This window comes from Halichoerus grypus, chromosome X (assembly GCF_964656455.1).
Source record: "Halichoerus grypus chromosome X, mHalGry1.hap1.1, whole genome shotgun sequence".
NCBI classification, from domain to species: Eukaryota; Metazoa; Chordata; class Mammalia; order Carnivora; family Phocidae; genus Halichoerus; species Halichoerus grypus.
In genome coordinates this window covers 85730651-85757409 of record NC_135727.1, presented here as the reverse complement: position 1 = coordinate 85757409, position 26759 = coordinate 85730651, and the positions used below count along the sequence as shown (strand labels likewise).

General features: G+C 45.5%; 1 protein-coding gene across 1 annotated transcript; it reads left to right on the top strand.

The window, feature by feature from the left end:
* The first annotated feature begins 2886 nt into the window (after positions 1-2886).
* On the top strand, positions 2887-26415 carry ITIH6 (inter-alpha-trypsin inhibitor heavy chain family member 6). Its single transcript, XM_078064036.1, is given in 17 exon segments — positions 2887-2901; positions 3637-3744; positions 3746-3792; positions 8610-8720; positions 9769-10018; positions 11262-11343; positions 12162-12331; positions 17350-17439; positions 17441-17470; positions 23113-23284; positions 24142-24166; positions 24168-24600; positions 24603-24792; positions 24795-24962; positions 24965-25152; positions 25154-25918; positions 25921-26415. Coding segments are annotated over 17 exon segments (3339 nt in total).
* Positions 26416-26759: the final 344 nt, after the last annotated feature.

Sequence of the window (26759 nt, the reverse complement as noted above, 5' to 3'; positions counted from 1 at the left end):
CTTCTTTTTTCTTTTTTTTTTAACATATAATGTATTATTTGTTTCAGAGGTACAGGTCTGTGATTCAACAGTCTTACACAATTCACAACGCTCACCATAGCACATACCCTCCCCAATGTCTATCACCCAGCCACCCCATCCCTTCCCCCCCCACCACTCCAGCAACACTCAGTTTGTTTCCCGAGATTAAGAATTCCTCATATCAGTGAGGTCATATGATACATGTCTTTCTCTGATTGATTTATTTCACTCAGCATAATACCCTCCAGTTCCATCCACGTCGTTGCAAATTCTCCTGCCTGACATTTTTAGAGAGCATAAAGGTCATTGTTGCTAGAGTGGTGGAGGAAGGCAGAGAGGGAAGTAATAGGATGAGGTCAGATAGGTAACAGGGCTTAATCTTACCAGGCCCTGTAAGCCACAGGGATCCACAGGAGAGTTTTGAGCAGAGGTGGGAGAGGATCTGACTTTGGTTTTATAAGGATCACTCAGGCTATTTGGAATATACACTGGTGGTGGAGAGGAGGGTGAAAGGGAAGATGACAAAGGGGGAAGAAAGAGGACCAGTGAGGAGGCTGTAGTAATCCCTTGGGTTGGATTAACCATTTCCTGGGTTCACTGTTCTGGGCATCTGTTCTGGAAATCCTTCTTCAGCTTTGGAAAATTAACTTCTAATATGTTTTTAACATTTTTTTCATCTTTTTCTGTTCTCTCTATCTAGAACTATTATTCAGATGTTGAAACGGCTGATCTCTATCTCTTAAAATTTCTCTCATACCTTGTTTTTCTTTTTCTTTTTTTGCCTTACATTCTGGGAAATTCCCTCAACTTTATTCCACAGTCCTTCTGTTGATTTTTTTTTATTTCAACAACTTATTTTCCATTTCTAAGGAGTCTTTCTTTTCTCTGATTGTTCCTGTTTTGTGGCATCTAGCTCTTGTTTTATTCATACTATATCTTCTTGAATTTTACTGAGAATATTATCATTTTTCTGCAATTCTCTTTTGTTTCCAAAATTCCCAGATTGCTCTGGGATCAGTAGTTTTATTTGTTTACTTTATTCTTTTTCTTTCATGCTGCAGTTTCTTTCAATTTGCCTGAGGATCCTTGGTTATCCATTTCTAGTTAAGGGATAAGACTGGTAGCTGGTTTCTCTGTTGTTGTACAAGCAGGGCTGTTTTCTAAATAGGGCTCTCCTCCATGAGGAAATTCTGACAGGAAACTCTGTGTGAACTTGGGGGAGGTGGCAACTGACAGGCTATGAGTGGTCCAAATACCAAGATGAGGAGGCTTTGTTCTGTGGTACCAAATGCCATAGGACAAGTCTGAATGTTCCCTACAGAGTTGTAAAATGACGTTGGAGATTTTGCCTGAAGGTAAGTACTGGAGCTGCATGTTCTCTATGTGGGTGAAAAGCGCAGGGAGATAGGGGTTCTGACTGATGCTGATATCCCATGTGCAGACCTTCAGGTAATCTTTTTCTCACCTCATCTCCTGACTCTCATCCTCCACTGTACCTGCAGACACAGTCCAGAGCATCTCCAGGTTCCCACATACTGACTGATGCCCATCAACTCAGCCTCTCCCCAACCTTCCTCCACCTAGGTCTCCAGAGGGACAGGGAGCTTCCCATACTTTTCATCTCAGTCCGGCCTCATCTCACTCTAGTCCTAGCAGCTAATATTTACTGAACGCTAACCCTGTTCCAAGCATTCTAAAAGTACAGTGTCACTTAATCTTTATTACAACTCTACCTCAACTTTATGAAGTAGGTGTTATTAATATCCTCATTATATAGGAAGAAACAGAGGCTACAGAGTAGTTAATTAACTTAATATTATTAAATATTAATTATTAATATTATTAGCTCAATGTTACATACAGAACTGAGATTCAAACCCAGATGATCTGAATCTACTAGTTCTATTTTGAACCACTATGTTATATTCTCACTCCTGCCCTAGCCTGTCTTGGCCTCTGACTATTCTGAAGATTGTAAGTCTCATGTCTGTGGAACCTCTAATTGGTTATGGGACCCAAAGTAAGTCTTTCTTGTCTCAAAGTTAAAGTCAGTGCCAGAAGGGACCAGGATTGGGGCCTTGCCCCACCAACCCCTCTCTCATATCTGCAACCTTTTTAAGATGATCAGTGTTAAGTGACCTTTCTCTGGCCTCAGTTTCTGGGCTCCTCTGGATGTTTATAGGAAAGAAAAACTCCACCTTGAGCCAACATAGCAAACAGACAGACCCAGCACTCTAGTATGTTTAGCTTTTATTCATCTACAGCTGGGTGAGGGGAAAAAGGGAGGCATGGAACTGGCCCCTCTCCAGGCAAGATGCCAACTCCAGCTCTTGGACAATCCTGGATCGTATGGGCCTCAGTGCCACATTCAGAGCCTTCCCCACCCTTCAGGATAGTTCCTCTCTCTCAAGAGAAGGAATACCTGGAGGTGTAAAAGACCAAGAATTTGGGGATCAGCTCAAAAGTCAGTTCTGGGATGAGGGAACAAAGCTCTGGGATTTTTGAGAAAATTAGTGCTTTGGAGGGGAATAAGGGAAAGTTATTGGGTCTGTTTTCTCAGTCCTACAACTCAGAAGCTAGGGCCAGAGAAAAGAGTTATTATTGCTGAGCATATGTCAGGTGCTGCACCAGAGATTTTAGAGTTACTATTTCATTTAGTCCTCACAGTGTCCTCGTGAGCTAAGCTCTATTATTAGCCACATCACACAGAAAAGGAAACAGAGGCTCAGAGGTTAAGACATAGTTAGGAAGTGGCAGAACCAAAATTTGAACCTAGGTCCATCTAATCCCAAATGCCTTCATTTCCCATTGCCTGACACTGAGAATGAACTAGATGTATGTTATATGTGGGTAAATGGAGGGATCATGGCTTCAGGAAAGGTGAGGAAGAAGATCAATATCTTACTTGTATGTGACCTCAGTCTCTAGGCCCAGTTAACACATTGGCAAAATGTGGACAAGAGTAGTATCTAGCTCAGAGAGTCAATTCGAGAATTAAATAAGATCATGGGTGCCAGATGGTTATCGTGCTTTCAGTGCATGATGGCACTTATCAGATGCAATTTTTTACACCTGAGATCCTAAAGAGGAAGAAAATATATATGTTTATCACAGTGCTTTGCATAGAGTAGGGCTTAATGAATGACAGCCACTCTATTATACTCTAAGCCTTGCTACTCAAAGTAAAATCCATGTACTAGCAGCATCAGCATCACCTGGGAGCTTTTCAGAAAAAGCAGAATCACAGGCCCCACCCCAGACTTGCTGAATCAGAATCTACATTTTAACAAGATCTCCAGGAGATTCATGTGCTGGTGGTCCAAATACCAAAATGAGGAGTTAAAGTGTTGAAACACTTGTGTTGGAACACTTGTCCAGAGGTCCCTTAATTTGTGATCTTCTGAAAATCTGGTTCTGAGACTTGATAAAGCTCACAGAATATTAAGCAGATTTATGAAATGGATGACAGAGGCTGTTTTCCCTCTCTGGTCCTCAGTTTCTCCACCTGTACCCTGTGGTCTGTTCAGGAGTTCTGGGTTCCCAAGTACATGTTTCCAAGCACATGTAGGCCCAGGGTAGAGTCTACTTAACCCACCTCCCTGTCTTCTCTCTCAGCTGTTGATGACAAGCTATTGCATACATTCTACTGTGGCTTCTCATTGTGCTCACACCTTGATCATCTCTGTCCTGTTCAAGTCACAAGCTGAGGCCCATAAAGCCATTCTTTGACCTGCATCTGCCTCACCTTGCCTTTATCTCCAATTTCACTATATATGTTTGCTTCCAAACTTACTGTTTTATTCATTTGTGTGAACACTTTTTCATTCTTTTGTCCATTTTTCAGCAGAGCATGGTGATAAAGAGCATGCATTCTGAGATCAGACTTCTTGAGTTTGAATCCTGGCTCTGCCAGTTTTGGGACTCAGGACAAGTCACTTCACTTCTCAGGGTCTCATTTTACACATCTGTAAAATGGGGATAAAATTAGGACCCACTTGGAAGGATTAAATTAGTTTACATATGTGAAAGTGTCTGCTAAAATCAGTGCCAGGGACATAAGTCCCTGATAATGTTAGCTTGATTATTTTTTTAGCAAACATTTCCTGATGCCGACTGTGTGACTTGCACTGTGCTGGGTACTACGGAAAGAGGAAGATAAATTACACACAGTCCCAGCTCCCAAAGAGTTCACAGTCTAATGGGGGACAGGAAAAAGGAAGCAGATAGTTTTAATAATATGTTGGGAGAAAAGAGAAATGTGAATGCAGGATGATGGGAATGGTGAGGTCTACCAGGAGACAGTGGTTAGTTCCCCCACCCCCAGGCAGGAGGAGAAAGCCTTACAGAGATGACATATAAATTGAGGCTTGAAATATGAGATATTCACCAGGTGAGCAAGGAGAGGGCAGGGCTGGGGAATTTCAATGTCATTGGAGTGTAGGGCACAAGCAGGAGTAGAGAATGGTCTGAAATAAGATTGGAGATGTAAGGAAAGCCTAGGTAGTAGAAGGCTGCCAATGCCAGATCAAGTTCCTGGCCCTTACTTCGTAGTGTCCAAAACCATCTTATGTGTTTGCACACCCATCAGAAAAAATTTGATCAGGTAATCTCCAAATATGTATATTTATTAACTTATAAATTATATAAATAACTACTGAGCAACTATATTAGGTATAGTATGAAGCATATGCAAAAATATAAACAAAGGATGAGGGAAAAAAACCCTATAAGTAGAGTGGTAATCTTTCCCATTCCCTCATGATTTATCTCCAGCACCCCCTGGAGCATGTGCACCTCACTTTAGAAATAACTATGGCCCAGGGAACCTAGGTGGCACAGTTGGTTAAGCGTCCTTCTCTTGATTTGGCTCATGATCTCAGGCTCCTGAGATCAAGCTCCCCGCCTCAGCAGGGAGTCTGCTTGAGATTCTCTCTCTCCCTCTCCCTCTGCCCCTCCAACTCATGCTCTCTTTTTCTCTCTCAAATAAATAAACAAATCTTTAAAAAACAAAGAAATAACTGTGGCCCAAAGCGAGGAGACATGGCAAGGTTTTAAGCAAGGAATGACAATAATGAAATGGAGGTGGGCTGGAGGGGCCAACTGGGAAACAGAGAGCTCAGTAAGGAACCTGAGGGATGCTGAGGGCTGGAGCAGTGCAGTGGTGGTGGGATTAGAGACCATAAAGAGGGAGAAACAACTTGATGTATGTGAAAAGTAAGTAATACAGAGATGCCAACCTGATTTCACCTTGTCTGACCTGGTAGATGACAATGCCTTCTTTGCGATGATAAAAATGGGAGAAGGAGCAGGTCAAGGGGAGCTAAGTGGGGCCTCATTAGCCCATATAACACCTTATTGTGAACTAGAAAAGGCCCTCCCTGGCTTTGGGGAGAGGACTCAGATTTAGCAGTTGAGTAAGGCCAGCATAGGCAGTTTCAGTCTTTGCTCTGACCTCCTTCACCAGAGGGGGTCCTTGTACTGTAAACAACCGGTAAGTCTCAACAACAGCCCTGGGCTTTGTTATCTGGAACCTCCTGGCTTTGATGGCCAGATGGCACTCCCCTAGGGAGAGGGAAGTTTGGAGGAGGTGAGATGTGTGTTCCTGGCCAGGGAGTTCAGGGGGAGAGGTGCTGAGGTGATTAAAGAGGGCTTCCTAGAACCATGATTTTCTATATAGGTAAGATTTGAAGGGACCAGAATCATTGCATGTGAGAAACCAGGGAAAGGAGGGAGGATCAAAGGCAAAAAAGTTAGTATGGATTTGTAGTATGAGCGCTAACCAGAGAGGTTGCTGGTCAAATGATGCAAGGGCCAAGTAGTGGGGCAGAATTTGGTTTTTTGCTTCAATAGGAAAAAAAAACACCAAAAGAATTTTTTTTAATTAAGCAAAGTAGGCTGGAGGAAATGTTCTTGGGCAGACTCTGTGGAAAGTATGCTTGCTGGAGGCAGCACATACACAGAGGCCCCAGTGTGCTGCTGCCAGACCAGCTCCACCCTACACCCCCACACCTCCCAGGAGACCTTGGGGCAGTGCCAGCCCAGCCCACCCCCACACTAGTGCAGCAATAGTCCGTTTCAGCTGCCTAGAAACACTTCCCGCCTGAGTGGTCTCTTCTGCAAGCTGCATATCCTCCTCAAGTGTTCCTGGCAGACACTGCTTTGGTCAAATAACTTCACCCCCACCTCCACCCCACCCCCATATCTGTGCCTCAGTTTCTCCATATGAAAATGGAGACTGTTGTTTCTGCCTCTTACAGAATTGCACTAATATTCTCTAGGACACTGAATTATCTACCACTCCTTAAAGGACAGCTCTGACCCATCCCTTCCCTTTTCAGGATTTATCCCTGACTCCTTATTCTCCATAGCAAAAGACTTCACTGCCATATGAGCTCCTTGATTCTGGTATTCAAATCCCTTTATTCTCTAGGCCTACCCAACCACTCCAAACTTCCCTCCATACCTTCTTTACCTGTACCTCTGCTCTAACTAAATACTTGCTGTTCCTTGAAATACAGTCTGTGTTTTTGTGCTGTCTATCCAGAATGGCCATTCTACAAATAATTGTTGAGTGCCTGCTGTGTGCTAGGCCATATTCCATGCACTGTGTATACAGCAGCAAATGAGACAGACAAAATCCCCACCCTAAAGGAGCTCACAGTCCACTGGAGAAGACAGACAAGGAAAAATTAAACATGGAAGTATATGTCAGTTTGTGGATGAGAAGTGCTACAAAGAAATAGAAAGTAGAGCAAGGGAGATACAGAGTGAATAGGAAGGTGCTCTTTTAGAGTAATCAAAGATATCTTTCTGAGGAAATGACATTTGAACAAAGACCTGAAAGAAGATAGGGTGTAAGACTTGCAAAGATCTAGAGGAAGAGTGTTCCAGACTAAGGGAACAGTCATTGTAGAAGCTCTGAGACAGGAGTATGCTGAACAAATTCAAGAAACAGCAATGAGGGCAGTGTGGATGGAGCAGAATAAATGAGGGAAAGATTAGGAGGATATGGGGTTAAAGAGGTAACAGTGAGCCAGACTGTAAAGGGCCATGGGGCCCTTGGTGAGAACTTTGGCTTTTACTCTGAGTTAAGACAGTCACAGAGAGTTTTGAGTGAAGAAGGGACATGGCCTCATTTAGGATTAAATGATCTTTCTGACTACTGTGAAGAGAACAGATAATAAAGAGGCAAGGCTTTAAAGAGGGAAGCCAGTTAATAGGTCATTTGTCCAAGCAAGAGATGTTGGTAGTTTGGACTTGGGTAGTAATTGTGGGAGTGGTAAGAAGTAGTCAGATTGTGGATGTATCTAAAGATAGAGCCAAAATTCCCTGATGGATTAGATGTGGAGTGTGAGAGGAAGAGGGGAGTCAGGCATGACTCTAAAATTTTTCAGCCAAACACTATTTCCTGAGATAAGGAAGACTGGGGAGGAGTAGATTGTGGAGGTGAGGGCGATACCAGGAACTAAGTTTGGGTTATGTTAAGCTTTAGGTATCTATTGGACATTCTAGTGGAAATGTCAACTAAGCAATTAGATATGTACCTCTGGAGTTCTTGGGACAGGTAAACAAGAGAGATACAGATTTGGGAGTCATCTGCATATAAATGATATTTAATTTAGAGCCATGAGGGTAGATGACTTCACCTAGAGAGTGACTGTAGAAAGAACAGAGGAGGGGAAGGGGAGGTTGAGAACAGAGTCATGGAGTGTCCCAAAGACTTAGAGGCAGGAAGAGAAAGAGCCAACAAAAGAGACTAAAAAGGCATGGTCAGTGAAGAACGTATATCCAAAGTCTCCCTGTTTTTCAGGCCTAGCACTAAGGCCACCTCCTCTAGGACCCTTTCCTAAAGGCTTGGGAAAAAAGTGCTCCCTCCCTTCTTTGAAATTTACACTCTATTAGCTTCCTTAGAGCAATGGAAAAAATTGAAGGGGGATGGTAAGCAGTCTGATTTAGTATCCCATTAGTCTCTGAGTTCTCTAAGGTCAAGGCCCCCTCCCTAGTCAGGCCAGATGCCTTTGCAGGGATTTGCATTTTGCTTTCACAATTTTTACCACATGTACCACCTACCATATTATTTACTTAATATAGTTTTTTAAAAATAGATACACTTTTTAAGATTACCTAAATTAGTCTTATCTTAAGCAGCAATATCTGTGAGTTCATGGGTTCAATGCGTTAGTTATATTTTAATACATATTACAGTAGACACATAACAATTACAATAAAAATGTTCAGTTGTGTCCCAAAGCCTTATGTGCCAAAACATGGAATTCATTCAACACTTTGAGAAATGTAAAAGTCCCAACACCAGGTCCACCATATGCCAACTGTGTGATCTCCATTTCCCCACCTGACAAATGGAGATAATGATAACTGCTTCACCTGATTTTATCTACCTGGCCTCCCCTCTCTTCTCTTGTTCCTTTTCTCACTCTGGTTCTATAGTACTATTTTGCTCTTTCTCTCTCCCCATCCCCCATCTTTCTCTTCCTCCAACTTTTTTGTTTGTATCCTTCTCTCTATGTTGTTAACCACCTCTTTTTTTCCTTTTTCTGTTTCTGTCTCTCTCATTCCTCCTCTGTAAGGACCATCAACAATAAAGTCTATGTTGCAGAAGTCAAAGAGAAGCACCAGGCAAAGAAAATCTATGAGAAAGCCCATCAGCAGGGAAAGACAGTTGCTCATGTAGGCATCAGGTAAGGCTTCATCCAGTCTGAAATGTGACCAATTTCATCTTAGCTGTGTGATCAGGAACTTACACATGTTTTCCCAGGGCCTCAGTTCCTACTTCTGTAAGATGGAGATAATGACCTCTACTTCATAAGATTACATGAAGATGATGTAAGTTAATTAATATCCAAACTTGTAAGAAAGTAGGTGTTCACTAAATAGGAGTTTACATCCCCATTTCCACTTTCCTCCTCCTAGCAGGATGTGGCTTATTTAAGAACTGGCACCTTCTGGGGCGCCTGGGTGGCTCAGTCGTTAAGCATCTGCCTTCGGCTCAGGTCATGATCCCAGGGTCCTGGGATCGAGCTTTGCATCAGGCTCCCTGCTTGGCGGGAAGCCTGCTTCTCCCTCTCCCACTCCCCCTGCTTGTGTTCCTGCTCTCACCATCTCTCGCTCTCTGTCAAATAAATAAAATCTTAAAAAAAAAAAAGAACTGGCACCTTCTAGTAAGGTTATATTCAAGTAAGATTTTTCTAAATTGAATCCTCTTTCCTAACTGAGTTCCATTCTACTGGCCGAAATGTACATTCTTCCTTCAGTGTTTCCTCCCAGCTTCCAAAGAGTTTCATCAAACACATAAACTTTAGGTTTGGCTACTGCACACGGAGGAATTAATGACATATAAACAAGTTTACTCTAAAGCATGGGGAGAGGATGGGTGTGAGGGGCCATTTGATGGGAAAGAGGCATTGTGTGTAAATGGAAAACAATTTTCATAAAACAAAACATTAGCCATTTATTGTTCTATTCTACATTTAGATTTTCACCCACAGAGTTTCCTTATGTGTAAGCTGTCTGTGGATCAATTTCTCAGGCACAATATTTAGGAGTGTGAATGAGGGAGAGAGATTAATGAGCAGATGACAAACTATGGGTAAGGGACTTAGTTGAACTGGAAGCCTGGTCAGATCTGCTGGGGCCAGGGTGGGCATGGGCAGAACTAGATCATCTATCCATTTTCTTCCCCCTTATGAGATCCCAGCCCCTGTCCACCCTTCTCCCTTTCATGTCCAGAGACTGGATATCAGAGAAGTTCGGAATCTCTACTAGCCTGGCAGCAGGTACAGAGGTGACTTTCCCCCTGGTCTATCAGGGGCTGCTGCAGTGGCACCAGGGCCAGTACCTGGTGGTGGTTAGCCTGAGGCTTGGCCAATTGGTCACAAGTCTGAGTGTAGAGGTCACAGTGTCAGAAAGAATGGGCATTGGCTATGTTCATATACCGTCTCTGAGGGCCAGCAGCCTGTACCAACACCCACAGAAGAATGTCAGCAGCACTATGTGTCAACCATCATATTGGCCTTCCCTAAATGGGAAACTGCACTTGGAATTCCTTTTAGTACCACTTCTGCCCTAACCTTACTGCCAAGATCCCTCTGCATTCAAATGAGAAGGGGTAATGTTTGGACTTCAAAATACTTGTGTTATAAACTTGGTCTGACCCTTGCAAGCTGTGTGAAATTAACACGTCCAATAACTTTCCAAATTGTGATTTCTCTTACGAAAAAATAAAATTTGCAGTAGGGGGAGCTTGTTGGGCTCCATAAAATCACGTGGTGATAAATACTGAAGTTGCAGAAGCCGACATAACCAAACCTTGCAGAGGGCAACGGGAAGACAGTGTGAATTGCAGGCTGCCCTTGAGGATCCCATCTCAGGCTCTGTAGGCCAGAGAGCTGTCCTGGCTGCCAGCCTCGCTTTAAATTTCGTCTGCAGATGTTTGAAGGCCAGACTGGCTACATCAGAATCACTATGTGAGCTGTTAGAAATACAGATTCCTGGACCCCACCCTTCTGGATTCTGCTTCAGTAGGTTGGGGAGGGGCCCAGGAATCTATGTTTTTAACCCATTTGCAGGTGAATTTGATATCCAGCCAGATGGGAGAACAACTGAGCTGGCCTACCCACCTCCTCTGAGAGATGAATGGACAGGCACAGAGAAACCACTTATGCCATGTGGCCACCCTCACCAAGCTGTTTAGCTTGGAGGCTTTGCCTCATTTGAGCCTGCTGGCCCAGAGACGCAGGGTGGTATACATACATAAAGGAGAGAGACAGCCACACAGACCTGGGTTCCAATCCCAGCTTTGACCTTCTCCTAAGGTGGGACCCAGGCAAATCACTCAATTGCTCTGCTTCACTTTTCCCGCCAGTACAATGGGGAGATGCCATCTATAGCCCAGGACCATTGTGAGGATTTGAGAAAATTCCTTCTTACAAATCACTGGTGCAGAGTCTCATGAAGATGTGATGATAACTGTAATTGTTTGAGCACTTACTAAGAACCAAGTACGGTTCCAAATGCTTTACATAAATGGTCTCATTTAATCCCCACAATCACTGTCTATGAAATAAGAGCTGTTATCATTCCCGTGCTATGGATGAGGAGACTGAGGCTTAGAGAGTGTGAATAACTTGTCCAAGGGCCCACAGGCAGCATCTGAGTCCTTGCAGGCTGTACTCTTAAGCCCTAAGCTATAAATGGCAGCTCCCTCCCCCTTCTCCTTAAAGGTTAAAACAGAGGGTAGAGCCAATCCTGTGGGGAAAAAACAGAACAAAGACCTCTCAAAGGAAGGAAGCCAAGGGAATGTATGTAAGCAGGCGCCTCAGAGAGTATGGGGGCTCAGTTTGCCCCTAAGCTTCCTGGCAGCTGTAGCAGGAAGGAGGGGGGAAGCAGAATTCCCAAGGTTCCATTTTCTGGAAAAAAGGAGGCACAGAGACATGTCTAAATGGACATTTGTCTTGCGCTGGAATTCCAGAAGAGTTGATCTTGTGGCCGGCTCGGCAAACATCCGGGACCAGAAAATCATCTGTGATTTCATGAGGCGCTAAAAGCCTTATTCACGCACGTGATTCTGAGAGTCAGAAGGCAGAGGGGGAAGAAAACACATAAAATTCTATCCCAGAGGAGAACCTTGCTAGGCTGCAATTTCCCACAGCAGTAAGGGGCATGGGAGGGGACCTAGGCCCTGTTTCCGTGTTTGTCTCTCTCCGCAGCACACACTCCACAGCCTCCGTGGGAGGAGATGCAGGTCCCTGGTCTACCTGGGGACATGATACTGGGCCCAGGGATGGAGGCCCAGAGACTGGGCCCAGGGATGGAGGGCACGTGAGCCAGGGCGGTGTTGCGGGTGAGGGTCAGACTTCCAGAGCCTGGGAGCTGTGGGGAGGGCTGGGTCTGTCAGCCTGGGCCTGCAGGAAGAGGCAGAGCAGGAGGAGCTAGTTGTGGGATTAGGAGAGGATTATAGGACTGGGGCAAGTGGAAGGGTGTTGTAAGCAGGAGGAGCAGCAGGTGGTGCAGGGTTTGCTTTTCCCCATGCTCAGATATTGCCCCTTTTGATGTCCCCTTTCCTGGATTTCTGCTTGGTGAGCCTTCCATGCCACCCATCTCAACCCTCCCCACCCATACAGGTGAGGCTGACTTGCCCCCATCCACCAGGATTGAGAGGGGAGAGACCTGTGTCTGAATCACCTTCTGCCCCACACTGCAAGACCAGTCTGCCTTCTCCAGCTCAGGCATCTTGGCCCACTTTGTGGTCCAGTACGATGTAGTCATGGAGGGCATCACTGGAGACGTGCAGGTGAGGGAGCCAGGGGAATGGAAAGAGTATGGGCTCTGGAGTCAGACAGGCCTGGCCAGTAATCTGGCTTCTGCAAGTTGCTCATCTGGTTTTCCCTAGAGATCAGTGAGGACAAGTGAACACGGACAGAATGTAGTATAGGGACACATGACTTCACACCATAGGAGACACATGTGCTTCCTCTAAGTGTTAGAGACCTGGAACTGTATAAATTGAATGAAACTCCAAATGAACCTATTCTTTTTTTTTTTTTTTTTTTTTAAGATTCTATTTATTTGAGTGAGAGAGAGAGAGAGAGAGCACGCAGGAGCAGGGGCAGGGGGAGGGGGAGGGGCAGAGGGAGAAGCAGAAGGAGAAGCAAACTCCCCACCGAGCAGGGAGCCCCACACAGGGCTCCATCCCAGGACCCTGGGATCATGACCTGAGCCGAAGGCAGATGCTTAACCCACCAAGCCACCCAGGCGCCCTGAAGTGTATCCATTCCTAATTGAATCAAGTTATAGCCCACTCTTAACCAGTCCTTTTGGAAAGTGAACCATTGGCCCGTAATTGGTCTCTCACACTCATGGGGCTCTCACACTTTCTGCAGCTCTGATGCTCTCATGTTCCCTCACACTTTCTTGCCGTCTCTAAGTTTGAAAAATTCTTTTTGCCTCACCTGAGCCATCGGCCTAAACAGGGAGCCCTTAATTCTGAGCTCACACATTCGTGAAGAATATGCAGAGATCCCATGCTCTGCCAGAGGGTTAGAGCATGGATCCAAGACCCTTGGCTTGACAACAACGATTGCATGGCAGCCTGAGACGTCTGGTCCCAGCCTTCCTTTCCTGCCATACCTCTCACCACCTGCAGCACACAAACCACCCTCTGGCTGCCCCACACCACACCACACCACACCACACCACACCACACCACACCATACAACACCACACCACATGCCTTTCTTCAAAAACACCTGAATTTGCCACTCATTTGTGTCTGAGCATTTGCTTATACTATCTGCTTGCCCTGGGAATGTCTTCTCCCTCTTTTCTCCACTGGTCCTCGTCCTTGAAGACCTTGCTCAAGTGCCACCTCTCTGATGACCCCAGCCCACGGACAATTCCTCTGTCTGCTCTGGGCTAATATAGTGCTTTGGTAACACCTCTTCCCATGCACATATTTACTCATTCATTCATACGTGGATACATCGCCACCAAGCAGAGCTACTCTAGCCCAGTCCTGTCCTCACTGACTCTGGGATCTCAGAAATGAGGTGGACACAACCCCTAGTCTTCCTTTGGAACATCCCGGTCCCTAAGCAGCCGGATACATAGAGCTTCGGCAGTCATAAACGGTTCTAAATGCTGCGTATAAATCTGTAATGGGTTATGTGCAGATACCACTGAGGAGGGTTCCAGGAAAGCCTTCCTAAAGGAGTTGGCCTTTAAATTAGCCTGGGAAAATATGAATAGACTCTACCTCTGCCTGGGTCGATAGTGTGAAGGGAATAGCATGCAGAGAGAGTGGGGGACAGTATGTGCAGAGGCACAGAGGTATGGTACAGCCTGTTGTGTAGGGGGAATAAAATAATTCTCCCTCGCAGAATAGGAGCTGAGGGTACCTTGCCAGTAGGTGGCAGCAGGGGCCTTAACCTGGTGTTCTATCATGTGGGTGTGTAAATTGAGGTATTTGTCTGCTTCCTGTTCTTTACCTTTTTGACCATTGCCTGGAGCAGAAATATAATTAGAACAGATGTAATTAGGCACTAAATAGCAAGACAGATACTCCCATTTACTGTGTGCCCTGACTCCTGCATCCCCTACCAAGAACCCCTCAATTGACTTCCCATTCCTGCTTGAGTATGCCCATCTTTCAAAGTCCAGCACATTCACCCCTTCATTCACTCAGCTGGGACTCCCTATGTACCTAATCTCCTTCATGCCCACTGCTGGCTGGTGCTGGGAACCCTGAAGTGCATCACACACAGATCCTATTCACTGTCTCTGGGTGAAACAGAGACACACACACACACACACACACACACACACACACACACAAGATGAGAAGTGCTCTTCCAGTGACAACACAAGCTGGGATGGATGCCGTCATGAGGGAAGAAGGTGGTCAGGCAGGGCTCCCTGGCCGAAGTAAAGACCGACCCGGGTTAAGGAATACAAGACCGTGTACCAAGTTGGGAGAGGGGCTGTGGAAAGAGAAAGGTATTCTAGCCAACTGGGGGCTGCCTGATACAGGGAATAAAGGCTGGAAATACCCAGGGGTGTTTAGGGAGCCTCAAGTAGGTTGGAGTTCCTGGAACATTGATTTGAGGCACAAGAAATGGTAAGAGGTGAGACCGAAGGCTACGAGTGCTGCAGGGGCATGATAAGGAACATGGAATATGTCTTGGAGGTGACAAGGGAGCCATGAGAGGGAATGACATTATGGGGTTTGAGTTTAGAAAGACCCGACTGAGCAGCTGCTGCAAAGATGCATGGATGGGAGGGGCCACAATAGAAGCAGCAGAACCAAAGAGAAAGAAGTCTTGAATCTGGGTTTTGTTAGTTTGGGATGGAGAGGAAGGGTGGGCCTGAGATATATCCAGCAGATTAAACCAGAAGGAATTGGTGGCTGGTTGGATGTGGGGAGTGAGGGGCACAGGAAGATTCAAGGGTGACGCCAAGGTTTGTATCTGGAGTGACCATGTGGTTGATAGGGTCTGTAAATGACAAAGGCACACAAGGGCAGGATGGAGGAAATATATGACTTTATTGTTTGGGCAAAATACATTGGAGGCATCTTCAGACATCCAAGAGAATGGGTCCAACGGTGATCAGGTATGCAGTTGTGGAGGGGAAAGAGTGGAGAGCATTGGATTGGAGAAAGAGGTATTGAGTCATCGTGGAGATTCAGGGACTGAAAATACGAGAGGTAGGGAAGTGACCCAGGGAGAATGTGTTGAGCCAGAAGAGCAGATCCAGGATGGCAATTGCTAAGGCACAGCTTCCCAGTCCAGCAGCCATTGATCTCCTCAGCTCTCTGGGTATCCAGCCCCACCAGCTGCCAACAGTCTGCTCAGAGCTCTATATCCCCACCATTTCCCTCCATTGTGCTACACAAGCATAGTCATTTTCTTTGCATGCCACGACTGAAAAAAAAAAAAAAATATATCAGGAAGCACTGCTTAAGGGACAGGGGGAGAAAATGGAGCTCAAGTAAGAGGCTGAATCAAATGGGCCAGAAATCTGGTAGGAGAATAAGGAGAGTTTGCCATCTCTGATTCCCAGGACAGAAGATTCTTCTTGGGACCAAAAGTGATCGCCAATTGTGAAATACATCAGGGAGCTGCAGTTCAATAAGAATCAAAATACACCCATTGAGTTTGGAAACCAACTAGTTATTGTTGCCTTTAGTGAGGGAAGAGTCAGTGTGTGGTGGGGGCTGAAGCCAGTCTGTGGTGTGGAGAGGAATAAGCTGGAGGTGGGCAGACCACTGTAGGTGATGATTTCATTACCTTGGCATGCTGCAGGGAGGAGAGGAGATGGTTTGAAGTTTTGAGGGGATTGGGATCAATGGGGACTGTCTTAGTGGATGGAAAAGACACAACACTTCCCGCATCTTAAAGAAGACCCAGTAGCATGTGTGGGGCAGGTTGGAGAGAAGGGTCTGACTGGTGGAGGAGGTGCTGGAGGCTGGGAGTGCATGGGGTCCAGGACAGGACTGTCTGGTCCTTAATAGAGGAAGAGGTGTATGGGTGTGTGAACCCTGTGCAAGGGTGGGGTGGGCAGTCCAAGGGACATGGCCTGGTGCCCTTAATTTTCTTCATTAGGAAGGAAAGGAAACATTTCCTGCCAAGTGAGGTGGCATGGCAGCTGAGGGGAGCGTGAGAGGTTGGTGACCTGGGTCATGCCTCTGGCTTATAAGATGTGAGGTGTGAGGCCACCATGAGGAGATAAGAATGTGATTTTTCTGGAAACTCTCACCTGCCCAGGTTATGGGAGGAATAGGAGGGCAGCTGGACTCTGCCTTGGGCCTGGGCAGTTGCAGGATGGACGACCCAGGCCTTTGAGAACTGCTGTAGAGTGCCAGGAGAAAGTGGAGACAGAGCCCCCATATGCACTTGTGAACTAATTCAAAGGCTGGAGTGGAGGGAAAGAGCAAGATGTCCTCCCTTATCTTCCTTTCCCCCTGAGTGAGAGAGAAGGAGATAGTGTGTCCAGCCTTGCCATTCAGAGAGCTCCTGAATGGCAGAGAGGAGAATAAAGCTGGCTGTCCCAAGGCAGGGCTTACTTCAGGCTACTGAGCAGCATAGACCCTCAGCAAGCCCATACTTCCCTAGGCTGAGCTGACACTGGTCCTGGGGGCCTTCCCAGCTCCCCCCTCCACTTCCCTTAGCTGTCCCAGCCCCCAGGCTCTGCAGAGGGGAGATGGAGTGGGGGAAGGGGGTCAGCAGCCAATCACATCCCTGGCAGGCCAAGGCATCTGCACCTGGTCTAACCAATCCCCTCTGAACAAACAGCTCACTCAGCCTCTGCTCCCTCCTTCCCTGCTTACTCTGCCCAGCAACAGCAGAAAGGAGGTTTAAGGAGGAGAGGGAAGCCCTGCAAACTCCCAGCCCCTGGCAGCAATGGAGCTGGGCCCCTGGCTCACTCTATACAGGGAGGTTAAAACAATACTTACAGTTCCTGGAGCCCAGGCAAACTGTCCCCAGGGGCCCTCAAGACTGTGCAAGTCAGCTCTCATGGACAGGAACTCACATATTACAGAGATCCTGATCCTTGGAGCCTCGGGCCACAAGCCAGTCTCATTCACTCCACAGCTCTGGGGCAGGCCCTGGGCTGAGAGCCTGAACAGCAGAGACACAGTTCTGGTGGAGGAGATGGACATTGAAACAAACAACTGCACAGATGCCTAATTTAACTAGAAACAGAGGGAAGGCCTAGGGAGGAAAAAAGCAGGGTGTTATGTCGGAGAACAAGAGGGGACCTGAGTTAGACTGCCTTTCACAGTTCTTGTTGGTTTCACTTCTTTTTGTCCAGATTTACGAGGGCTATTTTATTCATTACTTTTCCCCCAGAGCCCTCCCACCTGTCAAGAAAAACGTGGTATTCGTTATTGACATGAGCGGCTGGCTCCAAGTTTGGCACCACGATGAAGCAGGTAACGAGGACCCAGCAGACCTTTCATAGCTCTTGTTTTAGAAGGCTCAGAAAGCAGAGAGTATGGGAACAGTGGTCCCCTGGGACCAGGGACTCTACCTCCCTTCACCCTTGGATCTTATAGGCCGAGGCCTACCTTAAGGTCCTGGTAACCTTGCACATCAGGAGCCATGTAGACCCGAAACCACAGAATACTGGGAACGTTGAAACATTGGACAATGGGGCTGTAACCATCAAGACCCTTAAGCACAAAACTTCAGATCGCCAAGGGGCCCAGAGTCATAGAACCTTCAAGCTGGAGAACTCTGGTGTCATAAAACCTGAGTCAACAAATAAAAAGAAGATCATAGTCAATTTAGACTCTGAACCTTCCAGAGGCCACAGGTTTGTTCTGTCCTGGTTTGTTTATTTTACTTCAAAGCCAGAAAAATACGGTGCCCTGGCATTGTAGTGCTTAGAAACTACAGAGTCCTGGGTCCATCTAGATTTAAATATTGTAGCCCTTCTACCAGAGCACCCTTAGAATGGAATAGTGGAGCCATAGGCCAAAGAGATTTTGAGTTTAGAGCCTGAATCCATAAAGTTTTGGAAGCAGTATTTTGAACTCCAATACTCTGGGACTCTAGAATTATAAAATTCAAGTGACCTGGAGCAGTACAGTCTATGTGCCTTGAAGTTCTGAACCATAGAGCCCATGGGACCTAAGGCTACTAACTTGTATTTTACCAGGGTGTAACCAAACTGGGGGAAGGGAAATATTGAGAGCTGTCTTTTGTAGTCTTACGTGTAGGGGAAAGGATATACCCAACTCCAAACTTTTCTAGCCTTTCCATCTCAACTGAGGTCAGGAAGAAGCTGAGGAGCACTTGTGGAGGTCATAGTTCAGGGGCATAGGTGCCCTAAAAGACTGAGACCTGAGCATAGAACTATGAAATGCTTCTCCTTCCCCCACACAGTATCACCACATGCACTGCATTCCTGTATAACAACAGGAGATTACAGCTGACAGAACTGGAAGCCTAGACTCTTTAAGAAAGAATATCCCGAGAAACCCAAGACAATAGAGGAGTCAAAAACAAGGACCCTAAAAGAAATTTTTGCCTCTGACACATGCAACTGTAACAACTAGCAAGCACAACCTAATTCCTAGCCAGATAAACATAGAATCTACCACTAAAGACCTATTTACCTCAGGTCTTTTTACGTGACACATCGTGTCTGCTTTCACCAAAAACTTACAAGCCATGCTAAAATGAAAAAACACAGTCCAAAAAGATGAATCAACCATCAGAACCACACTGATATGGCAGAGAAATTATTAGACCTGGAATTTAAAATGGCCATGACTAATATGCTAAGGGCCCTAATGGGAAAAGTGGATAACATGCAAGAACAGACAGGTAATGCAAACAGAGATGGATACCCTGAGAAAAGCAAAAGTAAATGCTAGAAATATAAAACACTGTAACAGGAATGAAAAATGCCTTTGGTGTGGGCTCATTAGGAGACTGAACACGGACAAAGAACAAGTCAATAAGCTTGAGGATGTGTTAATAGGAACTTTCCAAACTGAAAAGCAAAGAGAAAAAAGAACGTAAAACAAAATAAGACAAAAGAGAATATCTAAGAACTGTGTACAATTACAAAAGTGCAACACATATGTGTAATGGGAACACCAGAAGGAGAAGAAAGAAAATAACAGAAGAAATACTTGAAGGAATACCGGGTACAGATTTTCCAAAATAAATGACAGTCACTAAACCACAGGTCTAGGAAGCTCAGAGAACACCATGCAGGATAAATACCAAAAAAATCTACACATAGGCATATCCTATTCAAACTGCAGAAAATCAAAGAAAAAGTTCTAAAAGAAAAAGCCCATGGAGAATATCACCTTCCTTATACAGGAATAAGAATAAGAATTACCGGGGCGCCTGGGTGGCTCAGATGGTTAAGCGTCTGCCTTCGGCTCAGGTCATGATCCCAGGGTCCTGGGATCGAGTCCCACATCGGGCTCCCTGCTCAGCGGGGAGCCTGCTTCTCCCTCTGCCTCTCTCTCTCTGTCTGTCTCTTATGAATAAAGGAATAAAATCTTTAAAAAAAAAAAAAAGAATAAGAATTACCTTAGACTTCTCTTGAGAAAGCATGCAACAACAACAACAAAAAAGAGTGAACTGAAATATTTAACGTGTTGAAGAACAACAAAACAAAGCAAACAAACAACAAAACCCAAAAACTACCAGCCTAGAATTCTGTATACAGCAAAATTGTCTTTCCAACGTGAAAGAGATAGAAAGACTATTAGCCAAACAAAAATTGAGGGAATTGTTGCCGGTAGACCTGCCTTGCACAGGTAAATGTGAAAAGAAGTTTTCAGAGAGAAGGGAAATGGTGTAGTTCAGATATTTGGGTCTACATAAAGAAAGAAAGAGTGTTAGGGAAGGAATGAATTCAGGTAAGATAAACTCTTTTCTTTTTGAATTAATTGTTCTAACAAAAACTGTTCAAAATAATAACAGAAATAATGTGTTCAGTGAATACAGCTTATTGATAATTGAAACTAATGACAGCAATGTTATATAAGAGACAGGAGGGATGAATTGGGAATATTCTGTCATGAGGTACTTGTACTACACATGAAGCTATAGTGTTTTTTGAAAGTGGACTTGGATTAGTTGTGAAAGCATATTGCACACTCTAGGGAAACCACTAAGAAAAAAAAAATTAAAACCATAATGGCTCTGCTAAAAGACAAGAGAAAATGGGATCATATAAAACACTCAATTAAAACCACAGAAGACAGAAAAAGAGTAGAAGACCAAAAAAAAAAAAAAAAAAAGGAGGAAGGAAGGAAGGAAGGAAAAGAAAAGAAAAACAAGGGCAGCAAATAGAAAAGGGTTAAAAACATGGCAAATATTATTCTATCTATAACAGTGATCACTTTAACTGTGAATGGTCTAAACACACCTATTAAAAGACAGAGACTATCAGTGTTGATTAAAACCAAACAGAACCTAACAAAAACAAACAAACAAAAAAAACCAGACCCAACGATGTGTTGTCTACAAGAAACCCATTTTAAATATAAAGACACAGACAGATTAAAAGTAATGGTATGGGAAAAAATAAAAGATACCATGCTGAACACTAATAAAAAAGCTGGAGCAGCTATATTAATTTCAGACAAAGTAAACTTTAGAGCATGTAAATTATCAGGGATAAAGAGATGCATTGTATAAAGGAACAAAAAGCAAATTTCCCTGACAGATAACACACTGCTCGATCTCTTGGTAGATATGGCATCGTTCGCATGGAGGATCTGATTCACAAGATCTATATTACTGTAAAGTGTTTCAAAGAAACAAAAGACTTCCAGTGGCCCTTCAAATTATCTTCTCCATGAGGTGGAATGAAGAAAAAGATCACCCATTTTGTGGAAGGTGCAGATGCTGGCAATAGGGAAGACCAGATCAACAGCTTATTAGAAGGATAAACTAAGGTATCTAGCATCATTATTTCTGCAATTTGGCCAGTTAATACACAATGACTGCTTTCAGACTGAAAAAGAAATCTTATAGAACTATAATTATATAACGGCTCTCCAAGAAGACATGACAATCCTTAATGTGTAATGCACCTAACAGTAGAACGTCAAAAGACATGAGGCAAACACTGATAGAAACTGCAAGGAGAAATAGCTGAAACCACTGTTATATAGTTAGAGACTTCAGCTCCCTTCTGTCACAAATGGACAGATCCAGCAGGCACAAAATCAGTAAGGACATAGTTTAACTGAACAGCACCATCAATCAATTGGATCTAATTGACATCTACACAATACCTCATCCAACAACAGCACAATACACAACCGTCTCAAGCTCACATGGAACATTTGCCAAGGTTGACTCCATTGTGGGCCATAAAACACGCCTTAACAAATTTAGAAGAATATAAATCATACAATAAATATATGCTCTCAGACCAAGTGGAATTAAACTAGAAATCAATAACAGAAAGATAGCTGGAAAATCTCAATAGATTAAACAACATACTTCTAAAAACATAATTTGTCTCTGGTTAACAGGAGATTCTCGGGAAGGGCCATCATGCTCTATGTTGCAGTCCTCTGAATGAAAACAAGAATGAATGGTTAAATCCTTAAAACCATACAACACTTAGGCCTTAGTACCTTGTATAGAAATAACCTTTCAGTCTTGAGCAAGACCTCAGCTCCCTATTCCAGAATGTGTGACCTGAGCTCATCCTGTGGCAGGAAAGACTCTGATCCACTTGAAAGTATTCAAGGCATCTTCTATCAGTTTAAGGTGTAGAGAAAGGTGGGCCACAAGTGGTATTCCTTGTGGTCTCCGAAATCTGTAACAATATAAAATTTTGAAGGCATAATGTTTAACACCTCCAGAATATGGATTTGAGTCCCTGGTTCATCAGTGACTAGTTGTGTGACCCTGAGCAAGTCACTCCAACTCTCCGGGCCTCAGTGTTGTCACTGATAAAATGGGTATAATATCAGTACCTTTTTCATTGTGTTGCTATGACGATTAAATGAGCTGATGCATCTAAGCATTTGGCACAGTGCCTGGAACACAAAAAGTGCCCCATAAGTGGTACCTAATTCTAGGACCTACATTCCGTATTCCCTGAACCTCCTATGTGCCCAGCCCTATGCTAGGTATTGCCATGGAGAAGGGAGCCAATAGGAAGAAGCATTTGAAGCCCTGTTCTCAGAGGGCTCAACATCTCTGTGGAAAATGAAAATATTCTACGTATGACAGTCAGCAAACCATCTGGGACAGGGAATATCTGGGTACAAGGGGCATGGGTCAAAGTAAGCAATCAAGGAAGGGCTGCCCAGAGAAGGAGCAGTGAAGATACGGATAAGTAAAGGGGAAGTGGGAAGGTCTGTTATCCAAAGGGCTCAACAAGAGCAAAGTTGTGGAGAAAAAAAAAAAAAATTGGAATCTGGGTTATCTGGGGGCTGGTGAGAAGATCCGCCTGGAAGAAATGGAAGGTGAGGTAAAAGAACAGATTACATGGGGCAGAACCAAAGCATGCCAAAGTCACTGAAAGGAAGTTATAAAGACCTAGAATCATAAAGCTCTTAAGCTTTAGGGTCCTGGAATCACTGAATCCTGGGTCATGGGGTCCAGGAACCATGGAACACACAGGATTCTAGCACCCTGAATGCATAGAGCTTGAACCTTCTAGACCACCACTGTCTAATAGAACTATCTTGATGATGGAAATGTTCTAAAGTTCTGAGGTGTCCCATACAGTAGCCACTGCTCTGCAATAACTCTCGTGTGGTTATTGGACACTTGAAATGTGGCTACTGAAAGTAAAGAAATAGGATTTAACATTTTTTTTCGTTAATTTTAACTAACTTACATTTAAGTAGCTACATGTGGCTAGCAGTTACCATTGGACAGTGTAGTTCTAGGCTTAGATCCATAGGGGCCTATAGCATTTTTCCCTGAGAATTCTAGACTTCCAGAGTGCCAGAGTCAGAGAGTCTTAAAACCATACAACACTTAGGCCTTAGTACCTTGTATAGACATAACCTTTCAGTCTTGAGCAAGACCTCCAGCCTTGGTCCATCTCCTTCACTTCATCCATATCCCACAGACTGAAAAGGCCACGAATGTGATCCTGAGTGACCTGCGGGTCAACGACCACTTCAACATCATCACCTTTTCTGACTCGGTTACTGTCTAGAAAGCTGGAGGCTCCATCCAGGCTACCATCCAGAATATCCACAGCACCAAGGACTACCTGGGTCACAGGGAAGCTGATGGTTGTAAGTGTTAGACCTACCCACTCAAATGGATGGGCTATGGTAATGTGGGGAATTCCTTTTTATTTTTTATTTTTTATTTATTTATTTTTTCTGTTTTAGGTAGGCTCCACACCCAACGTGGGGCTCAAACTCACGACCCTAAGATTAAGAGTCACGTGCTCTACCGCCTGAGCCAGCCAGGTGCCCCAGATGTGGGGAATTCTTGAAATGCTCCCTTCATTCCCCCATCCACCTCACCTCTCACAATACCTGAAATATCACTATTATATTTTATCCAAATACGTCCCTTCATCCTTCTGGGTCCCTTTTCCTAGTAGAAAGAACATAGCACTATGTATTTTAGGGCACATTCTTCTTTGGCCCTGAGTTTCTTTAAAGCATGTACTCAGAAGAATTTGCCAAAATTTTTTAAAATCAATAATCTACATACTTATTTCCAAGCATTTGGTCAAGCTACCGTCCTGATTCTGGCTTTTGATCAATCGTCTCTCAGAAAAGTACTCAAGTCTCCCCCACCCACCACCTCCTGTCAACTCAGCCCTTTCTTCCCCTGTAGCCTGGAGGTGGGGTTGCTATCGTTGGGGAGCTGCCTGTCTGACTAGAGAATTAAGATATCCCCCCAGGAAATGGGCAAATCATAGTCTGAGGCAGGGAATGATAAAAGCCAAGGACATGTGGGCCCCACTGTCAGATCTCAGGGAGCCTGTGTGGGGGTGGAGGAGTTAGGAAGGATAAGCAGCAGAAACAGTCTGAGCAAAGATGAGGAGAAATGACTGAGCCTGAGAGGTTGGTGAGGTGCCCAGAGTGTCGATAGAAATAACTAGAAAAGATGGTCTCACAGTCAGCTTCCCAGTTAGGGACCAACGTTCACCCAGCTCTGCTAAACCATAGCAGTGCTAAACCACAGCAATCAGGAGACTGGACGGGGCCCCAATAAGGGGAGGATTCCTCTCATCATCTTCCTGACAGATGGGGAGCCCACAGCCAGTGTGATGACCCCCAGGGTGACCCTCTCCAACATCTGTCAGGTGCTGGGCAACAGGGTGTCCCTTTTCAGTTTGGCCTCTGGGGATGAGGCTGACTTCCCATTGCTGTGTCACCTGCCCCTGGAGAACCAGGGAGCAGCCCGGTGCATGTATGAGGGCACTGATGCACCCCTACAGCTGGAGGACCTCTATGAGGAGGGCCTCTCCATGCCTCTGCTGGCAGATGTGCATCTGGACTGCCTGGGCGGCTTGGTTGGGGCCTCCCCTTGGGCCTTTTCCCCCAGTTATTCTGGGGGCTCAGAACTGGTGGTGGCAGGACAAGTGCAGGCAGGCAGGCAGGCAAGCAGGAACTGGGCATCCACCTGGCAGCCCGTGGCCCCTAGGGTCATCTTCTTGTGGCCTGCCACAGTGAGGTGGCCACCAACAGCAGCCAGAAGAACTTTGGTGTCCCAGGGGAGCCAGCCTACAATGTAGCCCACTTCACCTGCTGCTTCTGGGCCTACATCACTATTGGAGAGTTGCTGAGGGATGCTTCCAAGCCCGTGACACCACCACTCTCCACCTGCTGGCCGCCAAAGTCCTCAACCTGTCCCTTGAATACAACTTTGTCACACCTCTGACTTCACTGGTCATGGTGCAGCCCAAGGAGGCAAGTGGGAAGGCCAGGATACAGACTTCCACTGCAGCTGGACCAGCACCATTATGCCCTCATCCAGCAGCAGGCATGGCCTAGGGACAGGCACAGCCCAGTCAGCCTTGGTACCCAAGGTGTCTCCCAAATCAAGGCTTGTGAAACCAAGGTCCTATTTATCCTCAACGACTCCTGCCTCTACAGAAATTATGCCCAGTTCCAAGGAGTTGGAGCCACTGGGTCAGAGCACTAAGTACCCTATCCACCCCAGCACACCCAAAGCCCCCAAATCCAGCACAACAGGATTCTGGCACTTTGGTTCAGCCAACTCTCAGAATAAAAACTGCTGCCTTTGGGCCCTCAAACTCTGGTGCCCCATTGCTTATGAAGCCCAGCGCACCATCACACCAGAATCCTGGTACCCTATTACCCATGAGTTCCAAGACACAAGTCCCACCTCTGAATCCTGGCACCCTATCCCAGCCCAAAGCTGGCATTATGAAACATGTTATTCCACTGCCCTCCAAACCTGGTGCTCCATCACAACCCAAACTGGATGTTCTATCACACTCTCAACCTGGGGTACTCACATCACAGTCACCCAAAAGCTTGCCACAGCCCAAGCCTGGAGTCTCCACACTTCAGATCCTCAAATACCTACCACACACTAGACCAAATGTTCCTGCTCACAAGACCCCAGACAATCTGTCACACCCTAACCCCAGGATCTTCTTACCTTAGGCCCCTAAGATAATCCCATCACCTCTTAAATCTAGTACCCTACCTCCCCAAAATGACCCAAGCTTATCATCTTCCAAACCTAAGACCCCAATCCCCAATAAACCCAAAATCCCATTACCCCCCAGACCTGCCAGACCTATGCCCCCACCTCCTCGGGATCCAAGCACATTCACAAGCACAACCTCAAGTCCCGCAAGTCCCAGCAGCACCATGACCACCTCTGTCCTTGGAGAAGCCCTCCCTATTACCTTTGGCTCCACCTTGCCCTCTAGGCTGCCCCGAGAAAGCTCTGGCATCAGCATGACCTGCTGCTAGGGCCCCGAAGTGCCAGGCAAATTCTGGGACCATCTGTGTCAGAAGTCCCAACAATGAGCCTACCCAGCAGCTCCAGGCCTATGCCAGAAGGCAGCCCCCCAAACCTGCCAGTCTTGCTGCCTTCTGGCACCCTCCCTGAGGCAGTCAGCCTACTCCATCTCCCTGAGGAGCTAGAGCTGCTGTCTGAGTCAATGGTGGAGTCCATGATCATGGAGTCCTTGAATCCACCAGCTTTCTATACCTTCCTCACTCCTGATGAAGATGGTGAGTGCCATGGGCAAGAGGTCAAGCCATGCGGGGGAGGTATGAATGGAGAGCTCCAGGGATTGGGAGCGTACAAGGCTTCTGCAGATTCTAGTGATGACAGTTGCCTGATTGCTTGCTTTGAGACTTTGAATCAGCTACTTAACCTCTCTGGGCCTCAGTACATAAGCACAGAATTAGAGGAGGGATGTTAAGACTGGGAAGGCTAAAGAGAAACAATCTGGTCAAGCTGTGGTTTTGACATTTGCTATGTTGGACAAGAGAATTGTTCATGCTTCCCAAGCAGGGTAGGGATACAGGGTTCTAAATGGAAGCACCACTGGGTAAGGCAGGTCTGATTAGTTCTTTTGTGCTCTGTAAACTGCCCTGCTAACGGAGAGGGGTACACAAATTGGAAAAGATGATAATTATTATCTTTAAATTGCCCAAAGACTGTGAAGTAATAACAGTTAACATTTTTTTAGTCCTTCCTATGTGCAGGTACTCGTCTACATTTTGTACTTTTAGTCCCTCATTTAACACACACACACACACACAC